Consider the following 27,458-nt stretch of genomic DNA (forward strand, 5'->3'; position numbering starts at 1 on the left):
AGGAGACTCTCTCGACGTTTGGGAAATACTTTTTTATTTCAATAGTCCTCAGTGTTCATACTTTTCTCAAAGACATAATTGGCATCAAGACTGTAAACAAAACACAGAATGATATGGATTCCTAGTAAAAAGGCGCCATTATCAAAATAAAGCAGAAAATTTGTTTTTGCTCTGGATCGTTGTTAAGTGTGAGTGACCGTTAGTCATGGCTTGGCTTTATCCGTGCTTTGGCTGGATCTGTTCAAGTGGTAGCTGATATTGAGTCGGATATCTCAGACGTCTCAGGTCCTCCTCCACCTGATGCACACAAAACACAGACCACTTGTTACATCAGCACATTATGTAACACTAGCTCCACCATGAGGTTCATATTTGTGGTTTTGAGTACTCAACAATTACTGCGTGGATTGCCATGACATTTGGTACAGACATTTATATAATCCTTAGGGTGAATTATAATAACTGGTGAATCCTAAATTTCTAACCTAGCTTCATGAGCTCAAAGCTGTCTGATACTTTAATTTATGATTCATGACATTCCATGAGTGTCAGCTGTGCTTTGTGTTTAGTGCAAATTAGCAGATGTTACCATGCTAATATGCTAAACTACAATAAATAACACGGTAAACATGACACCTCCTTTACATCAGCATGTTAGTACGTTCATGTGAGCCTCAAGGAGCGTGGCTGTAGACTCTTACTGTGTGTTAAAATACACATACTACCTTACAATAAAACATCCCTGAAACAGACTCAGTCTGTCCCCTACTGCATCTGGTCACTTTTTGCAGCATGCTTTCCTGGCTATTCTGACCCACAGTTCTCTGCACAGCGGAATATTAGTCACATCGACTGAGCCACAAACAGCTGACAGCTTGACAGCTCATTTTGCCTGCTGTCAGACGCCGCAATGACGGATGACTGTGCATTCAAGTGACTGATGACCAGCTGAATACATGGTAATAATGGGAAAAAGAATTGTGTAAATGAACAAAATAATCAAGAAGCGAAAGGACATAACTATGAAAACTGTCGTGATACTAATACTGCATGTTAGAGTCTACAGTGTATGCAGTTATTACTTAAAACGTAATCTACAAACACTGCAAAAAACAACAGCAGAGCTCTCTGGGTTGACCTCAGTTGGGCGAGCTCAGCGAATGGCGTTTCGTATCTCCAAGGCAAGAGGTTAAAGTTAAAGGTGAAGTAGTACGTGCCAATAGTATGCATACTCCATGCCAGTAGTTCTCAAACTTCCTGTGCCCAAGGCACACCAAAGGGCGAGCCAAGATCTCAAGGCACACCTGTATTTATATCTGTGCACAATAGCTTCTATAATGTGTGTTATCGCTCTTATCACGACGTAAGACAATAAAAATAAGGAAAAATCAGACAGGTAGGTTTCGTGATACTGTCTGCTGACAGTTTTCTTTCAGTGGTAGGTCGTCTTCACTGGTGTTTTGCTGTAATTTGCTCCGTACAATAAAGCGATCCACTGTCCCACTCACAGCTTTCTCCTTTTAACTGTTATCATCCTGCACACTGGCTGCCAATCAGAGCTTTTGATGTGTCAAACACTTATAATTCCCATGCGCAAATGGCAACAAATAGGTTCCCTGTAAAGGTTTTTTTTTAAATTAAATTCAATTAGAGTTTGCCTCTTGATTAGGAAATGGGTGACATACTGATGCAGTCAACTAATTGGCATCATGGCACACCAGTGTACCGCGGCACACCATTTGAGAACCACTGCTTCATGCAACAGGACGTACTTCATGAGGGCAGCTGCAGTATGTGCTATACGACTTGTAACACAGTAGGCTAGTCTTGTTTGCTAATGTACATGCTGTTATCTTGAGAAAAACAAAAATCTTTTAAACAATGTCTGTGTGTTATTTGGCTTGAATGGGAACTAGTAAGTCACTGGAATTTCACAAATTTATCTTCCATGTTTGCATGTCTTCATGTCTTACACTTTAATTACTGACATGGTTAAATTGTAGTATGTGCAATTTACATGCTCTTCCTATATTTTTATGTGTCCAAATCATGTTGGTAAGGTAGACTGTAACTCTAAAATGCCTGTATTTATGGGGTTGTAAAAAGAACCAATTAACCAACCTCAGCCAGCTCATCTTTCAGTTTGTTGTATTTTTGCACGTTGAATTTCTTCTTGCTGGCCACCTTATGAAAGTAATTCAGGAACTGTCTGTCTTTAACGTCTGGGTATACATAATCCTGAGGGAAGAATAAAACAGGATTCCTATTAATGTGGGGAGGAAATCATATCTGCACAAGCACTAAGAAGTCTTAGCGCTTGTGCAAAAGTCTTGCTAAGAGTTAGATGAGAAGATTGATATTATTGTTATATCTGTCCATTAAATATGGAATCACAGCTAGCAGCTTGCAGTTGGTTCAGCGTAAGGACTGGAAGCAAAGCTAACCACCTACCAGCACCTCTAAAGGTCACTTATTAACACATAATTTTTAGTTTGTTTAATCTGTACAATAGCCAGTGTGTAAATCTGCCAGTTTGTTTCATGGTTTGCTGTAGGTGCTGAACTTCCTCAGGGTGTGGCGTGGTAAATTCCTGAAGTCTGAGAAGTTGTCAGGCAAGCAGCAGAGGCAAGAAGTGACCTCAGCAGGCCAATAAATAGGCCAAACCACCAATTATCTGATGCTGGTAGGTGGATTTTGTTACCTTCAGACAGGGCCAGGCTTGTTGGTTCCAGTCTTTATGCTAAGCTAAGCAAACTGCTGGCTGTAGTTTCCTATTTAACAGACAGACATGAGAGTGGTATCGATCGTCTCATCTAACGCTCCACCAAAAGCAAATTTCTCAAAGTGTCAAACTGCTCCTTTATATCCTTTATATCAAATCTGGGGTTATTGTCTTTGGTGCCTGAGACTTGCCTGTTTGGTGAGGATATAATAGGCGAACGCTCCCATGCTGGTGGAGTAGGTGATGAAGTACGTGACGGGTTCCATGACGTCCCAGGAAAAAACCCACCAGGTGAGCCAGGCCAGAGCGCCACCCTGCACAGATAACAGGGCCAGGCCGGTCCAGGCCATCCTGGAGCTCTGGAAGTCTGCCGTTTTAGACATCTGGGCCATCATCTGTCAAAGTCAAGCAATGATACAAGGAGGAATGGGTTACCATTTAACAAACTAACAGGACAAAAGTGTCAACTGCTCCTTTAAAAACACTACAAACAAACTGTTGCGCGGACATAACGAGGGAGAAAGACAAGTTTAATGGCGTATAGATGTTTGAGACCTATGTACTACCTTCTCCAGAGGTGACAGCTCCTGTTTGAGGTTGTCCATTCTCTCCAGCAGCTCCCTCTCTTTAAGCACGTGGTGTTCGGGCAGGTGGAGAGCCATGTGCAGCAGGTGCACAACATGCTTCACGTCCTCCAGCTCCATAGCGTGCTCGCTGGAGGTACACACTGCAACAGAGGACACGACAAGGTGGATGAGGATGAGAAAGTGAGACGAGTCGTACCTGGAGGGATCACCGCTGCTATTTCTCAGCAAGCCTGAGTCGTAATTGCAAAGCAGACAAACTGAGGACCATTTATGACGTTAGAGAAATGTGTCTGTACCCTTTTCGGGAGAGCTGACATTATAAACAGCATCATTGATGACAAGCTGGAAGTCCTTGTCCAGCAGGCTGTCTATCAGCGTGGTGTTGGCTACACGCTCTCCATCTGTCAGAGGACGACAAACATACAACTCAGTACTTTTATTGCAATCATATTTTTTAATAGCTCAGACAGACCGCCCACATAAACTCAATAAAAACTGAAAATAGACACAAAAATACATAAAAAAGGTAATTAAATAGCCTACTAAACAGCTCACCTCTGCACACCTCATAAAAAGAGCAAGTTAATATCTTAAAACAAAGTTACTCATCACTGCAAGACTACAGGTTTTATAAAGGAATGAGACACATGGGAAGAATAAGGAAGACTCCAAGGTATAGTACAAGATCTGTCCAACGTAATTCCAACGTGCCCTATTTCCTACAGTGATACAAATCAACCTGTCAGCCTGCCTCAGGTGATGTTTTAGGATCTATTTCCTTCTGAACAGCTTGCCTGCATGTGTTGCATTGAGTTGGTGTAGATGGACAGAGCGATGACAGAAAAAAAGCACGTCCTTCCAGTCTGGAGAGTGTGAGTCACAGCCTGTACTTAAAATGCATGCAGGGGTTTTACAGTATGGACCAACAAGGACTGCTAAAATACTTAACTTAACTGTAACTGCCATATATAGATGACCCTTACATCACCTATTGCAATGGGGTCCCAGGGATGCAAGGGGTCATAAGATGATTCAAAGGAAAGGGAAAGTAAAAATATATTTCTGTTGCTTAATCTTCAACTTTTTTGTACTTTTTCCCCCTTTTGAAACATTGGATACTTTTACCTCCTCAGGTAAATGAAAATACCTCAGACGGAAAATCACCGCTCACAGCTCACGCCCACATTAATGCACCCCACCAGTTCAGTCAGTGGTGAAATTAGTTAATGGTTTGTAAAAAGATACTCTGCAGGCACTGTGCCAAACCACCCTGAGCTGCTTTTCAGCTTTCACTCCCAGCAAAGAACCTGTCAAACCGGCTTGCAACAAAAATGGCTAAACCTGACTGACTGAAACCTCAAGAATGTGACCTGTCTGGGTTGCACATAGCCGACACACATGCTGTCCTACCCTTGGAGAAAATGGAGGCCGTGGCTCCGGGGTCCTCTCTCCGCAGATCTGCGATCAGGTCTCCAACACTCATCAGCATGGGTCGGAGGAAGAACAGACACTTCTCATTCCTGGAGGGCAACGGGACCTCCAGAACCAAACGGCCATATTTGTACTTCAGGGATGCGTCTGCAACACAGTGAGGGTGAAATCATATTCATGCTGTATGTCCTGTCAAAGATCATCAAGTCAAGCTGACACATTTAATTAGTTTATTTGCACAGCAGGTGAAATCACAAACAGGCTGCAGCAATTTATTATCAAGCTGGTGTAGTAACTATATCTTACCACTGGAGGGTGCAAGTGTACTGCAGAAAAGAGCTTGGCAATTTCCAAGTAGAGGTGACCTCCTCTGAACCTGAAAAAGAAAGAAGGGAGAAAGGGAGGGAGGAAGGAAGACGGGAATGAAAGAACAAAAAAGATCATCAGCAGCATATACACTTTATTTGTTCTCTCGTCTTAAAAGCAAATCCCTCCTTTGGTAAACTGACATTGGAAAGCAAACAGATCTCGAACATCCTGAGAAGAAGGATCTGAAAAAACACCCACTCAGAAACAGTCTGCCAACAAACCACATCAACTGAGTTTTCTGGGCTTTGGCTTTGCTCTGAGAGAGCTTTTACGCTAATATGATAATTCTTGAATAACAACAATGGGTGGCTGTTGAAACACTTTACACTCCCTTTCTAAATGGTGTGTAATCTGACCATCTGATAATACAGACTGCTGATTAAAACCAGCTCCTTTTTGCTGATGCACGACTTTTCATTTAACGTTAAGGCCGCTGCCTTTAATGCTTGATGAAATGCTTGTGTCTCTCTATGATGTACTCCAACACTCCTGATTACAGAGAGGGCATCCACAAGGTACTGCTCATTATTCTAGTCAGCAGGAGTACTTTTCTGTACTGTACTTGACAATCTTAAAGCTAAGTCTTTTTTAGTTTACATGCAGTGTAATTAATATTTAAAGCCACTGGGACGTGCTACAAGCAGCTTTGAACATAAAGCCATAAACACAAAGAACATTACTGTATACAGTCAGCTTAAAGGTCCAGTGAGCACGACTGAGGGGGATATATTGGCAAAAATGGAATATAATAAGTGTGTTTTCTTTAGTGTGTAAGCACCTGAGAGTAAGAAGCGTTGTGTTTTTGTTACCTTAGAATGAGACGTTTATATCTACATAGGGAGTGGGTCCTTGTCTATAGAGTCTGCCATGTTGCACAATATTGGACTTTATGCCGATATCCGATACGCCAATGGGTAACACATCTATTTGACAGACAACCGATATCAATATATCCACTTTTTCCATCCATCCACCCATTTTCATCCGCTTATCCGGGCCAGGTCGCGGGGGCAGCAGGCCGAGCAAAGCACCCCAGACATCCCTCTCCCCGGCAACGCTTTCCAGCTCCTCCTGGGGGACCCCAAGGCATTCCCAGGCCAGACGAGATATGTAATCCCTCCAGCGTTTTTCGGTCTGCCTCGGGGCCTCCTACCAGTGGGACGTGCCCGGGACATCCTAGTCAGGTGCCCGAACTACCTCAACTGAAACCTTTCGACGCGAAGGAGCAGCGGCTCTACTCTGAGCTCCCTCCGGATGTCCGAGCTCCTCACCCCATCTCTAAGGCTGAGCCCAGCCACCCCACGGAGGAAACTCATTTCCACTGCTTGTATCCACGAGGGAGTTCAAGTATCTTGGGGTCTTGTTCATGAGTGAGGGTATCCACTTTTTTCCCTACCTAATTTTGGTGATCATCAAGTCACTTCTGTAGTGGAATCAACATCATATTATGCATGCATACTCTTATCATGATGGCCCACCAGCAGATGGAGACATGAAATAGAATACTAGAATACTACGATTCCGATATTTTACTTTGAAATCAGTATCGGCTGATACTGATGACGTGCCGATATTATCATGCATCCCTAGTTGTACTGCCATGTTTCTACAGTAGCCCAGAATGGACAAACCACACACTGGCTCTAGTTGGGGCCATTTATGTTTTTGCGTCAGCCACCGATGTTCCGATTCAGAAGAGAAATGATTCCTGACAATATGTCGTCCAGTTTCCTACTAACAGCTCTGAACATTAGCTTCCTGGTGCTGAAACACTTGAACCTCTCAAACAGATCCCTTCACATCATTTCCTATTTAGCTGAGAGTCAGAGGGGTCTAACTGACATCCATGGGATGTGGCAGCCACTCTCTCCCACCCCTTTGTCCTCCAGCTGGGAGTTTGTTCGTTCGATCAATATCACATTAAAGAGGAACAAGGGAGCCGTCCATTTTTGTGGGCTGAGAAAGCAGACAGGCCTTGAGGCACAGTGACGGAGTGCAGGCCAGATGTGCAGAACTCCCTCACACTCCACTGGTTAGGAGATGAGGCTTTAACGGGAGAAACAACATTCACATGCAACGATGACAAACTGCCCACGTGACCAGAGGTTTTATGTGGGAACATGGATCATAAAGACAATGAGCCGTACTGGAAACATCATAAAAGCAGCTTAAAGGTTTGTGTTATATACAACTGTGTGTTGCTAGCTTGCTAATAACATAGTGCACCACACCGTGAAGGACAACATGATTTTATGAATTCTCTTTGTCCCAAAAAGAGCCACACAAACTAAACCCAATGAGACACAATTTAAGCTGTTCAGCTTGTGTGAGATCTCCAGATGTCATTATACAGTTGGAAACTGTCACAGAGCTTTACCACCTACGCTTCAGCACACCAGCTCCCCATGGACAGCAGGGAAAAGTATTTTTAGGGAATATACATATATTCTTTGATACCAGTGAAACAAGCACAGTTGGCTTAAGAACAGTTGACTTAAAAGATGGGTTTAAAGGAATACTTGACCCACAAAATGACCATTTGTAAATCAACCAGTAATGCCATGTAACCTTGAATTTGTAAGGAAAACATTTTTCATACATGCCTCCATGGAAAATGGTGAACATAGTGATTTACTGATGATTGGGGACGTCATTTAACAACATCAAAACTTCCCAAACATATGCATTTTCACTAAAATGTTACTATTTAAAACTAGGGATGTCCCGAGCACATTTTTTTTGCATCCAATCAGATACCGAGTCCTTTATTTTGAAACTGAGTCCGACACCGAGTCCAATACTTTGCAAAGCATTAAGAAAGAAAAAAAAGAATGCGTCTACGTTGTCCCATAAGGTTTGTTTTTTATGTAAATAGTATCCAAAAAGCTTATCGGTGGGTTCAGCAGCACAAAATGTAAACAAATTCTGAATTGTAAACAAACTGTCCCTCCAGAGTTGCCGTAGGGCTGTGGTAGGCGAGGTTCCGCCATTAGGTGTGGCTGTGTTGCTCGGAATAAAGAGAGAAGCAGTGGCCGCTGAACCTGCTGTCTCGACTCCTGTAGGTTTATTGCTCATTAGCTGCACTCAGTTAGGTGAACCCAGGACGCTCGGTGTGTTTAGGAAGTACTGAGCATACTACTGGATAAATGAGACTTGGAGCAATCTGGACGAGTTTAGTGAACGGATGTTTCAATATAGTTTTGCTGATGATAAATGTGGTCCCTAATCAATTAATAAATCAGTATGTTCGCTGTTTTCCATGGAGGCATGCGAGAAAAACAGTGAACAAATTCAAGGTAACACAGCATCACTACTTCATTTACAAATGGTCATTTTGTGGGTGTGGTATAGAGTGGGTGATATAAATAAAATCCTCTTTCCCTTTTGATGTACTTAATTTTTCTGCAAAATTAAACAAGAAATAGTTAATGGACAGTTTCTGGCTAATTTGCAAATTAAATACCCGACAGACCAAGCACTTCATCACACTAATGCAAAAATCACCAAAAACAAATTATCCACACTGCTTTAAATCTGCCCCAGTTATTGATTTGCAAAATTGGCCCATACAGTGGCTCCATAACCAGTGGGTCTTAAATAAAATATTTTTTCTCACTTAAGTCACCTAAGAACCTAAGAAGTAAAAATTTGTCTTTGTTTGAGCTGCTCACAACTCACATCCACACTGAGGCCACTACCTGTCGTGGAGTTGCAAGAAAACAATGATGACATTTACATGCACAAAATATTCTGGCTTTTGCCCTTATTCCAAAAAAGACAATACTCTTACTAAGCTGTTTACATGGCTAATATTCCTATTTACATGCAGCTCTGCATACTCTGATTAATGTGCCGTAACATGTCGTTTATCACGTCTAATATGGAAAAGTGGAACAGCTGGAGTTGCTTGTAATTTGGCTTCTTCGCATCAAAGTAGGGTTTCTTCAAAGTTTCCTACTAGTGTCGGACTTGTCTGACTGTGCTAACACAGCCTCCCTATTTCATATCTTCAACCACCTTCTTACTAAGGTCAAACTGTGATATTTGTGCATATCCAAAAAGCTTAATATCCAAGTCTGTCATTATGTTTGAAAGTAGGTGTGTTTCTCCTTCTCACCAGAAATGTGGGCTTTTCTTATGGCCGTGCATTTCCACACCAGCCTTGTAAACTATTGGCGGGTTCGTTTGTGTTCGTCTCCATGAGAACACACACAGAGCTGAGATGCATATTCCGAATGCACTATATACACGTCCAAAAAGTGCTCCTAAAACCTGAATAATACTGCCTTATTCCACTTGTTAAAGCAACACAATGGAGCCCTTTTGAGCCCTCAAAATATATATCTAAGATCATTGTGATGGTACATCAACTCACAATAGGTTGGATGACACCTCTGTCATTGCTTGAGAGTGTCTGCTTCGCTTGCGCTGGCACTATGCAGTTTCGGGGTTCGGGTAGGAACCCGGACACAAAAAGGAAAACAACATTTGGCTGCTTTACGGCATATGTCATATCCCCCTCCTCTCTTTAGAGTAGTGTAGCCGAACCGAGGTGAACAAAGTTAGACGTGATTGTCATGGCTGAAGCAACAAAGAAAAGGAAGAAGGTGAAGGTGTTGTCCGAGGAGACAAAGAAAAGAAAATGGCAGAGCGATAAAACAAGAGCTTGAACAAGGATTAATATTGGCCTGGCTTTCACACGGTGGCGAGAGCTGAAAGAGGAGGAGAGATGCCCGACCGATGGTGACCTGGCGCTGTTACTGCTGTTACCCTCTACTTAGGAGACTCACTGTCTGCAGGTCGGCTGCCTCAGGTGCTTTAATTGGAAAATGTTGAAGCTGGACAAAGGCTTAATTCGGAATATCCAAATGGAATATGCTGTTAACATGACCTGCATCAAATTCAGAATATTGTGGAATAATAGTTAAATATGAGTGTGCATGTATGCGTAGTCACTGCCATGAGCCAAAAAGGTTAGGAACCACTGGTCCAAATACAACCAGAGGAATCAAAGAGACAGCTGCCACAGTATACACGGGATAGGTACATCATGTTTGACATAATTATAAGTGTCACCGTCATTGTATCACCCATCTGCAGTACATTTGTACATATCCATGCTGTCCCTGAAACCTGAAAGAGTCTAGTTGTTCTGTGACTCCTCGTAGTTAACCTCAGAGAGCAAACCCATTACCAGTATGTTAAACAGCCTGGAACAGCATCTTATAAGCCTCCCGTACCGCTGCAGTCACAGTGCCTCATTAAACTGAGTGGTCGAGGCGCTGACTGCCAACACATACAGTGTCTGCATTAGAATAAAATGCCTACAACATGTCACTCTCGTTAGCAAACACTCCACGTCCAAGTAGGTTCACAGGAGAGTGAGTTGACACGTTTGTGCTCACATTGCTAATGTGAAAACAGCGGATCTGGAACTGAGCATCAAGGGCGAGGCAGGACTATTTGTCTCTTTACCAAACGTGTGTGCATGTGTGTGTGTGTGTATGTGTGATCATTGACCAGAGTTAATTCAACGGCTGACTGACCCGAGGCAGTTTATATGCTACGTGCACACATACCAGCCCTATTCTAAATCAACAGAACGTGGCCACTGTGGCAGATAATGCAGCTTGAGAGCTGTGTGATGAATAATGGTCCCTTTCCAAAGCCATGCTGCTGCCCTGTGTTATTACTGTCTGGCACACTGCTTCACACTGACCCCTTTCACTTCCCTCGCCTACATGTGGCAGTTACAAATGCTCTTACACCACAGTGCGATAACACTAAAGAACAATTTGGCAACAATATGGTATATTAAATGCAATCCATATACATCTAAAGGGAGGAGTGTTGCTTGACAGGCGACTTCTAGAGTCCAGTTCTTTGTAACAGACCGCTGAAAAGCAGCAAACAAGCACTCTGGTCTCATTAAGCTCAAAGACGGGCACATAAGAAGCAAGTGCAATAAGGCTTTTTATTTGTCTTGTGGGAATAATCTGACTGCTGCTGTAAATGCCTAGAACAAACAACACAGATAATCTTCTTAGTATCAACAGTACCTACAGCAGGGGCGTCAAACATACAGCCAGGGCCAGGATCGGCCCACCAAAGGGTCCAATCCGCCCCACTGGATGTCTCTGCATACCTGATATTGATGCACTTGTGAAGGCTAAGAGCAGTCAGGTGTAAAGAGCAAGTTTAACAGTGAGTAGCCTACTTGATGGTAGTCGTATTTAAAGACAACATTGTAATCAGACTTAAAGCCCAGTATACACTGTGTGACTTTGGGTTGTCCCAGACGGAAGACGACCATCCTGAAAGAAACGTGGCGATATCTTCGGTCAGTGGTTCCCACAGGGTCCAAACTTCTTGTCAGTCATTAGTTCAAGGTCCACACAGTTAAATATATTCAGCATCACATTTGCGTTTGGCCATGTCGTCGAACTAGTTTCCTGTCTGTCAAGTAGCTGTCCAATAGTCACTCACTCTACAGCAGGAAACGGGACTTCAAAATAAAAATTCTGTGCCAGAAATTCACTGTACTTAAAGTAAAGTGTTTTTTTGACACTTGACACATTTGTGAGTCACTTGCGGTCCATTCAGAGTGGACCTGCAACCCACCAGTTGAGAACCACTGTCTTTGGTCTTGGCTCTAAAACGGTGGTTCTATGGCGCACAGTCAGAGAGTTTCAAGCATGGCCATAGTCACGGTCTTGCAATCAAGGACAGCCTGGGATAAAATTCTGACACACATTTGGGATGACCACCTTACAGTGTGACTGCTGTTACGACCTATGTCTGCTAAACAACCAATAGAAATACAGCATGAAATGACACAGTGGAGCTAAACCCAAACAGACAGACAGATAGCAGCTTGCCATGGAGGCAAAAGGCGCTAAAAGAAACGTGTGGGATTCAGGCAAAGTAGAACCGTTTTGAGTTATGGCAGCAGAAGCCTTGCCTGTATGATGTGTCCTCCAGCTCTTGCCATGATCACATAAAGAAGGATGAAGCATGGAAGGAAATAGCAGACGCCCAGACACACTGCAATATATAACGCCCACAAAACTGTTGTGCTTCACAATTAGTGTAAAAACCCATGCAGTGTCCCTGTGCACTCAGTATGGGAAGCTATCGTACATCGTAGCCTGTCATTCAGGTGGCGCTGTCATCATACAGTCTGCATAAATCAAACTTGATGTTGTACCCAAGTTTATTAGATCCATGCCGCACAGTGTAGCTGCACTAAACTTATAAGATTGCTAAAATCTCACAGTCTGTAGGAGGCTTAAGACGATTTTAGTGGAACCCGACTGCTAAGGCACTGCCAACACTTTTGATTTGTGAATAGATTGTAAGGCAACTGCTTCCTAAATAGGTCCCACTTAAGTTTGGTGTGATGATGCAAGCACTTCTACACAGGAGTGGAAATGTATGGACATGTGCACATGTAATGACACGAGTAGTAGTTGAAAAATAGGGACATATTGTCCATATTGCACTCATTTTTCTTGACATCTCAGGCTGCATTTGTTTTGCAAATGGACCAACATTTTGAGAATGTACTTGTTTACACTAAAATAAAGGGGAAAATGGGGGTGTTGTTATTTCTAGGTTGTTATACAATGATTTTACTGATGTGGCCCACTTGAGATCAGACTGGGCTGTATGTGGCCCATGAACCAAAATGAGTTTGACACCCCTGATCTACTGATCTACAGTAGCAGCTCTGTGAGGCTCCTTAAGGCACCGCAGCGCTTTGAGATGTATTACACATACTGATACTTAGCAGATAATGTTGACGGCGTTAAAGGGGAACATGACCTAAATTAAGAATTCCAATAGGCTACATAATTATTTTAATGGCCTTGGAAAGTTTAATCAATATCTGTGAACACGAGCTACTCTTTCTCAAAGCCAGAAACAGGAGCAGTAAGTCTCAAACTGGTGATGTCATAGCGTATAAAGTCTGGAGCTGCTCCACTGACAGTAAATGGGAGACTGATTTTATGGACCCACAGAGTGTTTGTTTTCTTTTTATACCCAAATGTGCTTAACTCTGTGTTCTCTGTTCTGTAACAGAAAATGTACCCATATGCTCAGATCATTTCCCTGGGTGCTCTCTGTGTCGTCTATAAAAACTTTCCAAATTCATTGTCTACAGAGCAGCTTCAGACTTTATACGCTATGACATCAGAGTTTTAGCACTGTAGTTTTTAGATTTGGGAGAGAGTTCTTCATGTTTACCATTATTTTTGGACCGTCTTAGACCACAGGGATAATGGATGAATTTTGAAAATGGGCGTAGCTCCCCTTAAACCACCTTAGCGCTAATTAGAAGTAAACACAAAGTACAGCTAAGCTGGATGTCATTAGTTTTGCAGGTATTTGGTCATAAATCAAAGTACTGCACAATTTTAAATTTGACCTATTACAAAATGTGCTAGAATTTGTCCTCTAGGAACGTTGAATGTCTGGACCTAATTTCATGGCAATCAATCGAATAGTTGACAAGACACTTCACTCAAAACCAAAAAAAAGTTGGGGGATCACAAAAGTCATAAGGCTTAAACCTCTGGAGATCATCAATGTCTGTTCAATATTTCACAATATTCCTGCTGCTAACGTGGCTTGAAATAGCACAGCAGGTGGGCAAAATAAAAGGAAAAATACTGTTAATCATTTATCACTCTCTAATGCTAATTCACTTACGTAACACTTCAACACAGGCACTGACGAAGATTAGTTAAGATAAAATATAAATAAATGAATCTAATGGTTTATGCAATATGGCAAAATTTGAAGGAGAAAGCTTTTTTTTTTTTAATAAAATGACACTTTCATTAAGATAAACTGAGGTCATACACCTTTTTACTGTGCATTATAAAAAAAATTCTCACACGCTGACAGGTCAATACTTCTTGGTACCTGTTCTGACATGCAGGATGTGAGACAGACAGAGATTGAAAGCCTTGCACTGGGAGTAGTTGTAAATCAAATATCCAGCTTCAGTGCTATATACTGTATGATCTATGGTTGCGGCTGCTCCCATGTAAAGAGACAGACACACCCAGAGATCATCAAACACAAAGGGATGAAACAGGCTGCACGATTAAGGCTGTACTGCCTGAATACGCCCATCCACAGCAAACATGTGATCAACCCTGTGCCATGTCACAAGACATAACCACAGCCTGCAGATGGGAGTGGGCCCTGCTACTCCACAGGATGACTAACATCCCCATTGGCTCCTCAATTGAACATTTGTTTGCTTATCAAAACAAAACACATTCCACAGTTAAACAACTAATCAATATTCAGATTCAAAATGCGAGGCGGTCGCTGTTTATCCATTGTCCTTCACACATTTCAGGAGTCAATTTGGAGCTGCAGAAAACAACGCCGCGCACCTGCTCCTCGTCGCCACATAATTTCCTCCAACTGCTCCTCCTCAAAATAATCAGCTAAAGGTATATTTACCCCTTGAGCTGTACATTTCTTATTTATGCCAAGCCAACAGGGACAGAGGAGTGAATGAGACTGTGCAATATGGTGACAAACTGCCATCTCCCTCCTCTGCAGTAAAGCAGGCTGGGGCTTCCCGCTCGAGCAATGATCAGGGTTATCAGGGTGACAGGCATCCTCATTTTCCCCGCAGTTTCCCAGCAGGTTCCTCCATTATGAATCCTGTCAAACTGAGCTATGGCCTGTTGCATCATGACTTCCTAAAGATACCTCCTCCCACCCTCGTCAAGGGTTTGACACCACTGAGGAAAGGGAAAGCGACTTTTATGCATGTGCACATGGACACACACACACACACGGTAATAATGTAGACTTTTCAACATCTTGCAGGCGACAGGTGACTTGAGGCAGGAGGAAAGGAAAATGTGTGAGGGTGATAAACGGCCCTAAAAGTCTCGGGTGAAATACGACGGCTGCCAAGAGGAGAAATTGAATTACTCTGTGTCGCTGTCGTAAGAACAGCCAGCACTGTACCATGAAAATAATTTGCATTGAAGCATTTGTCTTCTGCTATACAGTTAATGATGTGGTCGAGTCAGGAATAGGAATACGAAGAAGAAATACAGCCGGAGGAAGAGGACTGCGATACCTCCAGGGCTGAAAAATGAAGCCAACATGGAAGAGCCAAAAACTGCAGTTCCTTAAATGACCACTTGAGGCTGACTCCAAGAATGAGTCAATCCCCATAGACCCCATGTTGCTGCCCAACTTTACACGTTTACAACCTGGTATTTAAAAAAAAACAACAGTTTATGTCTTTAAAGGTAATTTTCCCCATTTTTACTACTGTATGGAGGGGATTTTTTTTTTTTACATAACTCAACCATTTCATCATTATTAAGGCTTAAATTTACACATATAAAGGCATGGCTGCTTTAAGTGACAGGTGGGTGCCATCCGCTGCCAATTCGCTACCACGGTGACAACTGACTGCATAAAACAACTATGGTGTAACCCCAGACTCACTGCGTAGCTGTAGCCACCGCTATTTTAGTGTGTTTTCAGTTCATTTACGTTATCTGTAACGCTTGGGTCACCTAAAAAAAAAAGTCTTGTTCAGCATTTGGTTGTACTAAAAGACCCTCTAAGAAGGTGGAAATTCAGATTTTCCAGTAAGTACATTTTGTTTTAACTGTCTTGAGCCTGTTTTTGCTGGTGGACATTAGCATTATCATTATCACAACTAAACATAGCTGTAAATGCACCATGCTAACCAAGCTAGCAACTAGTGTGAGGGTTATGTCCAACCTCTTGTTCAAATATGGTCACTTCTGGCTCCAAAACTCCAAGACAGCAACTGCCAAAATGCCAAACATGAGGCTTTAAAATGGTAATCTACAAACCAATGGGGTGGATGTCACGTTGGCTACGTCCTTTCTTTTTTACAGTCTATAGATACGATGGTGGAAAGACAAATTTTGTGTTTGCATAGTGCTTTTCATGCAAATATGACCAACAAGTGGTAAATGAAACATACTATAAAAATATGTTAAAAAAAACAGTGAGAGATAAAAACAATTTAAACAATTGGTACACAGTATTACCCCAGATGCCAGATTTAATTTATTAAATTCATGCTGAGAATATGAAGATGGCCTTTAGTCAAGCAGGTCCAACAAGTTTCTGGCAGCTCTCTAAACAGATATTCTGCCACGAGGAAAGGGTAATTGTCTGTTTGAAAGACCTTCTCATCTGTTGTCTTGGCTCTCAAATTGAATGGGTGGTGCGGGATGACAAACAGAGGCAAGCAGACTTTTATTTACCCATTTGAGTTTTTTGCTCTCGCAGTTCAAATCACTACTCAGCCCAAATACTCCAAGTTTAAATCCACAGACAGTTCTCTACCCTGCAGCCAAGCTTAACACAATGAAGGAGCTGAATACTGAAAAGAGTGGGACAAAAGGGGGACACTTAATTAGGAATTCATGTGGTGTTTGCAAAGGTCAGATTTAAAAAGGAGCAAAGACAGCTCTTCCAATGCAAAAAAACAAACAACTTCCAGTCTTGAATTAAAAAGCAAAGCTGCCACTAAAACTTTGCCTCTGCTAACTTCGGTGAATCATATTTCCCCTTTGGCCGCACATTGCCGAGCAATGCGTCATCAGAGGGTCACGCAGGGACAAGAAGAGCACTCAATGGATAACTAGTTTGTTGGATTAAAAGCGACCTTGAATTTACTTATAGAAACTTTCAGGAGGCAAAGTCTCTGGTAAAACAATGCAAATTATTGGATTAATTTGTCCTATGAACACACTTAGAACTTGGAAACGTGATCATGCAGTATGGTACAATATGCCTGAGCAGGTTTGTTATGGGATTGTTATCATTAAGACCAGTTACAGTGGTTTCATTATCACACCCATATGTATAAAAGTCTCTTGCCAAAGGCTTTAGTTGGTGTATAAATATCATGTGGCCATATGATTGTAACTAGGGCTGGGTATTGATTAAAAAATTACAATACCAGTATCAATACCAGCAACCCTGAGGTTATACCAATATCAAAGAGTACTTCATTTGATATCTTTTTTTCTATTTTATTTGATACCCATCATATGAAGTGAAGTATTCAGTCGCGTAAAATGCCACCAGACAGCACAGACATGTAATGCAGCCATACTTTCAAAGTTTTGGTGCCATCTTGGCACACTGAACTGCCAACTCCGCACAATACACCGCAATCAATGTCACTACACTACAGATTGTATGGGTTGTAGCTGCTGTGGTAGAGGGCCAATCACCCATTACATTAAATCGAAAAACATTGGCAGTGATTGATGAACAGTCATTATTTTTTAGATGTGGGTACTAAAAGGACCAAATGCAGGTATTGAGAAGCTTCAGTACTACTCGCAATTTTTTTGGTCAATACCTTTAAGGTACTGAATTGTAACTGTTTAAAATGAAGGATTCAATAACACCTTACTGATCTTACATACACTGATCAGCCACAACTTTAAAACCACTGAGAGGTGAAGAGAATAACACCAACTGTCTTAACACCAGCAGGACAATGTACAATGCCACACAGCAAAAACTGCTCAGGAATGGCCCGGGGAACATGACAAGGAGTTGACCTGGCCTCCAAATTCCCCAGATCCCAGTCTGATTGAGCATCCTTGGGACATGCCAAAAAAAAAAGTCTGAGCCATGGCGGCCCCACCTTGCATCCCACAGGACTCAAAGGATCTGCCACCAATGCCCTGGTGCCAGGAGGCCCCCACTGTAGATTGGACTTCACCCTGACCTGTTGAGGCATGGACACAGGACCTCTGTCAGGACCTCGCTATCATGGAGTGCTGTTGCCATGAGGGGTTGTATTTGGTCTATAACAATGTTTGGATGGGTGGTGCGTGTCAAGTGACAGCCACATAACTGCCAGGACCCAAGGTTTCCCAGTTGAACACGGCACTGTAAAGACATGATCAATATTATTCACTTCACCTGTCACTGCTTTTAATGTTGTGGCTTCTTGTTCAATGTCCATCAAGTATTATTGACAAAACAGACCATGTCATGAAGCGACAAATTCATGTATCTATTTTAACCACAGGGATCAAACATGGAATTTTATTTTCTACCAGTGTGCACATTTGTGCAAGGAATCAATCATAACTTGGCTCAAGCAGACTGCAAGACTAAACCTTAAAGCCAGTGCCAGACAAAAGATCCCAAGTGTTGCATAGCAGCTTTTTCCCATTATTTTCAAGTTTTGAGAAAGACTGAAACTAAGACCCCTTTCACATCCATCTGGCATTACCTTGTGATCTATATTTAGATCAGATAGCGTAGTACTACAAAAAAAGTAGAGAGGCATTATTTGCCATTGCATTTACATCTGGTGTGACTAAGTCTCCCTGTTCTCTCAATATGCAATTGGCAAATATGCAAATTTGGTCGGTGAGGCAGATTGACTTGTCAACAAACATGGAGCATCATGGAGTGAACCGATGCTGCTGTATCGACCCTGCTTACGTTTCATTTGCAGAGGAGAGGGGCTTGTCTGTAGTGTTTTGCCAGGCCTGGGGATGATGCAGAGTAAGGTGACCTTTTAACTTGTTGGGCCAATGTTTTATTTAAGAACGTGGTTAAACTTTATTGATCACATTTACACCTGGCTCCAATTTGATTACACTGCCAACCAGACCACCTCCTTATGCGCTCTACCTGTCAGCATCCTGATTACAATGGGTTTCGGTTTGATATACACTTTGCGCTAACATGTCTTTTCCTTTATACAGATTCATGTTTCTTCTAGTATTTTTCATCTTCACTGGACAGTTGATAGTAGAGACACAGACAGGAAACAAAGGAGAGAAAGGGACATGCAACAAAAGTCCCCAGCTGGAATCAAAGTGGGGACGCTGTGGTTGTAGGCTCCGTCACCCGAAATTCTATGTCAATACTAGGTGTAAATGGAGTCCAAAACTCTGCTGCACCATTTCTCTAACTACAGCTCTTTCCATACTGAGCAGCACTAGTGAAGATCTTGATATCTAAGGAGTGAAACACAAGTCTATAAGACTCCCTGTGGGTGTTGTCCACGTGTTTCCTTCAGAGGTTCATTCCTATTCTATTTCTGTGAGAGCTGCACCAATAAAGAACAGCCTCTATGCCTGGAATGGCCGGTACTGACACTGAGAAACTGGCAGCCAGGCTTGCAGGAATGAAACCTCCTCTGTATTACATTCTAATGCCAGTCCAGACAATGAAAAGTGCAAGACAGCAGACGGAGCCAGCTGTCAGACAAAAATGTCAGTGACACAGTGATGCTTGTTTCAGCTGTCTTGACGTTTTGGGGGTTTTCAGTTTCTGTGGAGTCGACATTTGTCTCTATTTCAGGCATAAAATTCTTTGTATTGCAGCACACTCATTATGCAAACTGTAAATGTGAAGGAATGGCCATAACAGACAAAAATAACAAACATAAAACTGTTTCTTCCTGATATGATCCCGCTGTCTGTGGCTTGTGCATGTTTTGTTTTCACAATGAGCAGTGTTGTCACTCCATGCATAAAGCAACAGAGCTGTATTTTGGGAATAACACCCACAGTCAAATGAAGTGATGTGTATCAATCGTCTCTGTGCCTCCAGTGCAAAGGCAAAGTATGCTGGGACTGGAGTATGTTCAATACGTATGTATGTTAGCGTAGAAACTGGGAGCATAAGAACTGCTACCCCACCTCTGTGAAAAAGTGGAAAAAGTATGCTTTTAAAGAACTCCAGAAATGTCTGCTTCACAAGTTCATCTTGTAACCAAGATGCCACAAACACATCTAGGAGTCGCAAAAGCACACAAACCTGGCAACCCAACTATGAAAGCAGGACTTTAACTATTGTCTGTGCAGTGATTACAGAAAGAGATCTTTCATGTTCAAGACATAATGTGTGAATAAGAAAGCTTTGGACAAACTGACAGCCATGTTTTCTGCACTTTTGATGCAGCAACGCTTGTAGTTTCCCTGTCTTTCTCCTGTTTAGCCTCCTGATACTGGATGCGCAGAGATGAAACTGATATCAATCCTTTCATCGGACTCAGAAAAAAAACGCAAACAAGTGTATTTCCCAAAATGTCACACTGTTCCTTTTGTGTGTCACTGTAAATACAGGCAGTGTACAATGGCAGTCTGTTGCAGAACAAACTCACTATCACTTCTCGTTTACTGCAGGTCAGTCAAATTTCTCTCCGCACTCCCGCCCTCCTCATAGTATTTCCAGCCCTACCATTTAATACCTGTGAAGTGTTATAGTGGTGAGTGTGGAAAAGTAAAATATGATCTGACAGCACCATCACTCACAGGGATAAAAAACTCAAACTCCCTGAAGCCTCTCTCATAAAAGTGAAAGTGTTTGCCTTGATAATAGTTTCCAAGTGGCAATCGTTGGCTGGGTGCACAAATGACAGCAGATGTTGCAAGAGGTTTTATCTCCTGTGGACTCTGCAGGGACATAAATATGATACTTTCCTCGACTACCTACAGGAGCAGCTGTGAGAGCAGCCGACAGCGCATGCTCGATATTAAACTCAGGTCTACTCGCACTGACAATTATTGTTTTTAGCTGCTGTCACACAGGGGTGTAGAAGCAGTCAATTAGCAAACATCTGTTGAAGAAGTGTTTTACTGCTGGAAAGATTGTGTTTTCATAAAACTAGACTGTTTATGCAGTGAGGAGACGCAAATACTTTTGAGATTGGTGCTATATGACCAGAGGAATCAGAGGAAAAGAGCTGTGGCATTTGCTTTTGCTCAAGAGGTAAATAACCTACAACTACCAGAATGTGCTGCGCAGCGTCACACCAATAAATGCTCCTGCTGCTGGGTGACATTATCAGGGTTTCCCCACACATTTTCATGGACAAAATTTCAAAGCATTTCCATGACTTTTCAAGGACCCATGATAATTTTTTTTCCTCGCCCCACTTGCCAGATCAGATTCAAACTCTATTCCAAACAGAAGTTTCAACTACGGCCGTACATGAAGGGAGAGACGGCATGCGGGGAGAGATTGGAGAGACATACGAGATGGTAAACAAAACGTCACACATCAGTGCTACATTACGTCTTCAGCTCCAGAAAATAAATTTGCTGTTATGTTATATCATGCGGAAGTTTTTCCAAGGAGGATTACTCATTACACACAACAGAATTCCATGACTTTTCCAAAACTTTTCAATAATTTACCACGCCTGGAAAATTTGATAGGGAAATTCCATGACTTTTCCAGGTTTTCCATGACCATAGAAACCCTGCATAATGCTCATTTGGCAGTTTTGACACAGGAAGCGATATAGCAGCCAGCTGATAACAAACAATGTCGATTTTCAGTTCAAGAGTAAGCTGAAATATGTTTCTGAAAACATTTAAGGTGAGAAATAGACAATGCAGTACCAAAATCTTGGTTTATATCTGATCCACACTGCGCTGGTAACACGGAGGGAAGTTTCCCACAATTCATTTCCACATACAACCCAAATTGTTAAGACACAAAGCTGGTTGAATATTGGCAAAGTATCCCTCTAAGTAAAATCTGAGGAAACACATTTTCAGTTGCTTATCAACAACCTCTGCAGTGATCCCTGTTATTTCACTGGCTAATACCACTTCCTTGATTCCTCTCATACAAAACTGGCAACTTGCTCGCTAGATTCCTAGGATGGTCTTGTATGCAGCAGGGAGAGTTTTAAATTCAGCAAATATCTATATCTCAAAAGCCTTTTTGATCAGCCTGGGGCAGCAAATTACCCAGCACAGCACTGAATCAGCCTGTTTGACATTCCACCTTATATCTATCTGTTGAGTATCAAACACTCATGCAGTCTGTAGGTTAAGGGGAGCATCTTGGCAACCTGGGGGTTACAGACGCTGACGCTGTAATTGCAGGGACACTTGTTGCATGGATCTAAGCAGGCTAAATAAATACACTGCTTCTGCTGTGGCCTCAAACTAGTGGCCTTAATCCTAGTTTAGTGAACCATATGACTTGTAACATACTGAGCATTCTGCTGAGTAAGATGAGCTGAGTTCTGTTTCTGAAACAATGGCTGTGTTCAGTGTGTCTCGGGGGTCCAAATAGGGTTTGCTGATCTGTGTGTAGCTGCAGGAGCACTTACAGTAAGCCATCTGAAAAGAGGAAAACTGCAGCTGCGATATTATATACGATTCGGTCTAAAAATAGAACTCTTCTTAGTCATTCCTGCATGCAGGAGTGACTCATGTCAGCTTGCCAATGTAACAGAAATAATGTGCTTTTCCCCTCAATCCCTCAAACTGAATGTCAGTACTCAAGTCAGTATGGAGACCATGTTGGTGTTTAGCTCCACAGTACGCCTGTTCCTCCTGCACTGGCAGAGATTTGAGGCGTCCGCTTGGGATCAGGCTGCTCACGACTTTCGCTGACCTCTGCAATTTCTTGCAACGGATGATCTAATGGGTAATGAAATAAAGACTTAACTGACCATTTTAACAGTTCGTCAATAAAATACTTGAGTAAAAACCTCACCACGAAACCCTCTCTGTGATGCTCGGATGCAATGTGGGACTTTCTGCAGCACTCTGACTATGGCTCGGGCATAGTGATCAGTGTTCAACTCCATATTGTTTGTGATGTCTCTTGGGATTGTGTTGGGCGAGTCTCTACTTAAAGTTCAGAAGTATATTTAGCAGCATAATCATGTTCTCTGAGGGGTAATTGAATGAGTGACTGCTTTAGTGATGAGATAATGTACAGTAATGGTCAGACACACACTTTTCAGGGCTGTTAGGCTTGATCAGCCATGTAGACATGTTTTCAACCCCCCTGTGGAGGTAGGTAATGCACTTGAATAATTTATTTGTTATTGTGGAGGTCATAAAAGAAAATTACAGGACATAGAAATGGAGCAGCAGCTGCAGACAGTGACAGATAGACACAGAGGAGGCAAAGGGAGAGGTGCTTTTCTCCACAGTTTAGGGGGAATGTGAAAAATGGATCATGTTCAAGCAAAAGTAAAATCAATTTGCATCTGTTTTCGTGAAGTTTACATCTATTTTAAAGCTTTAAGTCACAGAAATAAGGAGCTGAGACAAGAAATCCCCTTTTGAGTGTCGCTCTTAAATGAAGTTGTCTTCTCAAAGCGAGCAGTAACTGTTGTGTTCAGAAAGCAGGAAACCAGTCCACAAACCAAATCCCGGTACACTTAGTGACAAAGTTGCACCGTACTGTAACAAACCTAGGACGAATTAAAGCAGTTAGCGAAAAGATTAAATTACCTGGTGAAGAAATGTAACCGGACGAGTAGTTTTGAGACCGCAGCGAAGAGGCTGAACACTTCCCGAAAGTCTCGCCGTAACTTTGCCGACCATCCGCACCGACGCCATCGCCTTGTTAGCCGAGCACTGTGGGCATACCGGGTACAGATACTTCCACAAAATGTGCCTCAAAGCACCGTGTTCCGGGTGGAGATGGGCTGTAGTCTGTGTAAATACAAACAGATGAGACGATAGCTACGGGACAGAGGGAGGGACAGCCCCGCCTGAGCTGCATACCATTTCCTCCAACAACGCGCACGGCTCGTGCCACTCCGCTTCCTTTTCCCCGTCTTTTCTCTAGTTGGTGTGTTTTGCATGCAGCAGCCAGCAGGAGACACTGAACATTATGTGCCGCCCCAACCCAAGTGAATGTGAGTTGACATTGCATCCGACACACCACACCCCGACTGTGAAGTGCTAATACGCATGCACTGTACAGGTGGTTATCAAGATGAGGCTGGAGGACCCTCTGACTGGACTCATAAGACTCGGACCTGTTGAGAAGGACACCCTCTATTGACTTCTCTTCATCCCAGGTTAGCCTTCGGGATAGGTAGGTTTGGTATCTTGAGCGGGAAACCTAAAAAGGTAAATGTATGTGTAATACAAAAACAAAAAAAACATGGTAATTAGCAGTTAGCCTTAACACCCAGCAGCACTCCAGTGAACAGGAATCACATCATATCCGCCATTTTAGATGTGTTAAAATGCTGTACTTTTGTGACTTATAAGGTCCAATGTGTAGGGACTGTTCATTACTTATGAGAGGGGAGGGGGTGGAGCAAAAAACAGGAGGCATGTAGAATCATTTTTTAAGCACTGGGGAGGGACTTATGTTTTTTCATATCGGCTTAGGGGAGGGGCAAACAAATATCAGTGATGGTATTTTACATTAATTTTCAAAGAAAACAAGCCTGCATGACACAGATACCGGTGGTGACACAGATACAGGAAATGACTCTAAAGCGAAGAGACCTGGGTGTAGCGTCATAGGCAAGATCCTATTCATTCCTATGACAGTTGCCCTGTGGCAAATGAAGCAAAAAAGATTTATCCACTGTATATAAAATACCCCAGATGCTCTGTGTTACTTCTGCATCATTGGGCTCATAAAGCAGGCGCACTAGAGATTTCTGCCGGCCAGCTTATTCTGGTTCAGAGCTCTGCTAACTTGAATGGAGATAAATTGATTTAATTGAATGTCTCTTCTAGACTTTCCAAATGTTATTGGACTAAATGGATCAAATTCTGATAGTAAAACAAGTCATTTTGCGGGGGTTGAGAGGCTAAAAAAAAACAAAACGCTACAGTCATTTTCACAGTCCATAGGGACTTGCCGATTCAAACCCCGCTCAGACCAAAATATGGAGTTGAGCAAGGCACCGAACCCCCCAATGGAGATTAATAAAGTGCATAAGATTAAAAATTATAATTAAATTAAGTCTATTGGAAAGTCTTTTCTGGACTGAATGGTATCACATGATAGGCTCGGAAGTTGTAATTCCACTGTGGGCCACTCTGAAAATTGGCCTCAAAGCGGAGGTCTGCCATGTTGTATTCTATAAGCTCAGAATGGACAAATTAAATGCTGGTTCTAGACAGGGCCAATCGCGTTTTCGCATCCACCACCTCGGTTCTTTACACGCGGCACATGGGAGAGGTTTAAGCTCTGCAACCTCAATGCTAGATGCCACTAAATCCAACATAATGGATCTTTAATGAACATATCCTACATAAACTTGAGCTCAAAATGTTTCTTTTGATGTGTTTGCACTTTCAATATTTTTTCAGCTTTCTTTTTGCTCAGCAGCTTCATTGAACTGCAGTGTCCACAACTGTGGCTTCAAAGGCACTGTTGGGCAAATAAGTTGAAAGATGTAACCAGTCACCCATTACTCATTTGAAAAAGACTTTGCTTTTTTTTTATTATGCAGCAGCAGAAGTAATTAGTGACATTACTCGTCACACCCAGCCCTAGCCCCATATCAGGCAGACCATACACCTGTGCAATCACGTCAGAAAATAAAAATTGCAGCTGGTTCTCAAGTAACAAAATATGAGGTTTGTTCCCCCCCCAGTAAGCTTTTAAACCTGTGTAATGGAGTCATTGAGCGTATGGAGTGCCAAGGTCACATATGCAGTCACTTCAAGTAAAGAAGAAAGTGATATAAATTCTTCTCTTCCACTAACCTTCTGCTAAGACAGCAAACACATATAAAATGTTGGTGTAAAAGGAGCTTTTGTGAGATAACTTACTTCTGAATTTCACATTGTAATTTCTAAATTAGACAATGATGTAAAATTTCCCAAGATTTTGTCTTAAAAAAGTAATTATCCTCCTTCTCAAAGACCCCTTCATGTCCCTGGACCTTTGACTTGGACTCTGAGGAAGAACTAAACTGATGTTACCCTAGCTAATTAACACAATAAGTGATGAGTTAATTGGGTAAATGCATATTTGCATATGAAGGTGCTTAATTACTAAGTTCCGAAATGATGTTAAACAAAGACCAAAGCACAGGAAACACACACGTGCATGTTAGTTGAAGAGATTTTAGTTAAATAAAGGATTCTGTAAAACTAAATATTTGACTAAGAAATATGTACAACAGCTGGTGTGTTTGTGCTCGTCTGTGTAATTTAAGTGTTGGTGTGCTGGAGAAAGTCAGAAGCATCCTCAGCTCCTCTCTTCAATTGTCACAAAGCACACATTCAGTTTTAATCAACATTTACTTGTTTATGTTTTTTGGCACAGGGAATTAAAGCATGCATCACACATTTAATCAGCTTGATTGATTATTCAGTTTTCTCCCAAACTAAAACCTTCCCTGATTCATGGGTATGGACGTTTTAGTCCTTTGCCTCCAAACGAATCAATGAACCCTCAGCACAGCTGTGCGGTCGGTAGAAGCCATAACTAATTTGCTCATGGCTCTGATACCACAAAAGGACCAGTCATCAAATGGTGGACAAAATGCCAGTTTGGAAAATCAGATTTAAAATAGGATTGATTCTGGTGACAGCTGTTTGCTCATTAATATTTAAGCACTGTACAGATAAGCTGTGCCGTGTGCAAGCTGAGCCTCATTAATAAGATCTCAACAGACAACATGCTATCTGATTGTCTCTTCACCTATTGACCTTCAAGCCCAACAAAATGAAATAACTGCTTTGAGCGTGCTCTTAAAAAAAGATGTCTCATTTCCTACACATCATCGTTGTGTCAACATATGTGTTGTTTCTCACCATTTGTACAACGTACTGCAAGACTATCTGTTGTTTGGAGGGTGTGTCGCCATACGAAGTGACTGTGTGTGGACCTGTGTTTATGGTAATCCCCAACAGAGAGCATGTTTCCTCAAAACGAGCTTCTCTCTCTGAACCTCGCGGCTAAAAAATACCTCTTCTATAATAAAACAGATACAAAGGAGAGGGAGCATTATTCATAAAAGCAGCTGCTCCATTTGTCAGACTTCCTTTCTTTATGCCGTACAGAGACCGGAGCACTGAATCCTGTACGACTGCTCAAAGTCATCAATATTCCCAGAGAGAAGACGGGTGACAGAAAGGCTCAATGCAATCAATATGCTTTTGGCAAGGAGTCAATTTTTCCTTTTGAAATTCACCTTTTTGTTCAACATTTTTACAAAGGAACTGCAGAAAGAAAATGTTACGTCATGAGTGTACAAAATAAACTTAACTCAACTACACTGTATTATAAGAAGAATGAGTGTCTGTCATCCTGTGTAAGCTTCCCTCCACAGAGACACTTTAATGAAATTGCAGAGGAAATCTTCTGCCCAGTTACTGCTCTTTTTTTTCAGGTCAGCTATTATCCATCACCTGCTGTTAGATTTATCCTCTCATATTGGCCACAAGCTGACTGGGTAAGGCCTCATTCAGCTCTCCTGCTTAATGAAGTCCTTTATGGGAGGTGGACCAAGTTTCTTTTTTCTAATGAGTTGGCTAGTGTGCTTTAGGCCATTGAGACAAGCTGCACTTTAATATCAAAATTTGCTTGCGTAGAGATTCATC

At 42.1% G+C, this 27,458-nt stretch overlaps 1 protein-coding gene across 1 annotated transcript; it reads right to left on the bottom strand.

Annotated features, from left to right (window-relative positions):
• Window positions 1-11: 11 nt before the first annotated feature.
• Window positions 12-23,678, bottom strand: LOC117255445 (calcium uniporter protein, mitochondrial-like). The gene is made up of 8 exons (XM_033624369.2): window positions 23,385-23,678; window positions 5,047-5,116; window positions 4,720-4,887; window positions 3,606-3,710; window positions 3,289-3,449; window positions 2,914-3,117; window positions 2,122-2,238; window positions 12-297 (listed from the first exon to the last, which is right to left on the bottom strand). The coding sequence occupies exons 1-8, from the start codon at window positions 23,490-23,492 to the stop codon at window positions 217-219; spliced, it is 1,014 nt and encodes a 337-aa protein (XP_033480260.1). The 5' UTR covers window positions 23,493-23,678; the 3' UTR covers window positions 12-216.
• Window positions 23,679-27,458: the final 3,780 nt, after the last annotated feature.

The sequence above is a fragment of the Epinephelus lanceolatus genome, chromosome 3 (assembly GCF_041903045.1).
Source record: "Epinephelus lanceolatus isolate andai-2023 chromosome 3, ASM4190304v1, whole genome shotgun sequence".
NCBI lineage: Eukaryota > Metazoa > Chordata > Actinopteri > Perciformes > Serranidae > Epinephelus > Epinephelus lanceolatus.

Coding starts and splice junctions, on each gene's coding strand:
- LOC117255445 (XM_033624369.2), bottom strand. CDS start 23,492: ATGGCGTCGGTGCGGATGGTCGGCAAAGTTACGGCGAGACTTTCGGGA. Junction 3,711..4,719: donor GGCCTCCATTTTCTCCAAGG/GTAGGACAGCAT, acceptor GTCCTCTGACAG/ATGGAGAGCGTGTAGCCAAC. Junction 3,118..3,288: donor AGCTGTCACCTCTGGAGAAG/GTAGTACATAGG, acceptor TGACTTTGACAG/ATGATGGCCCAGATGTCTAA.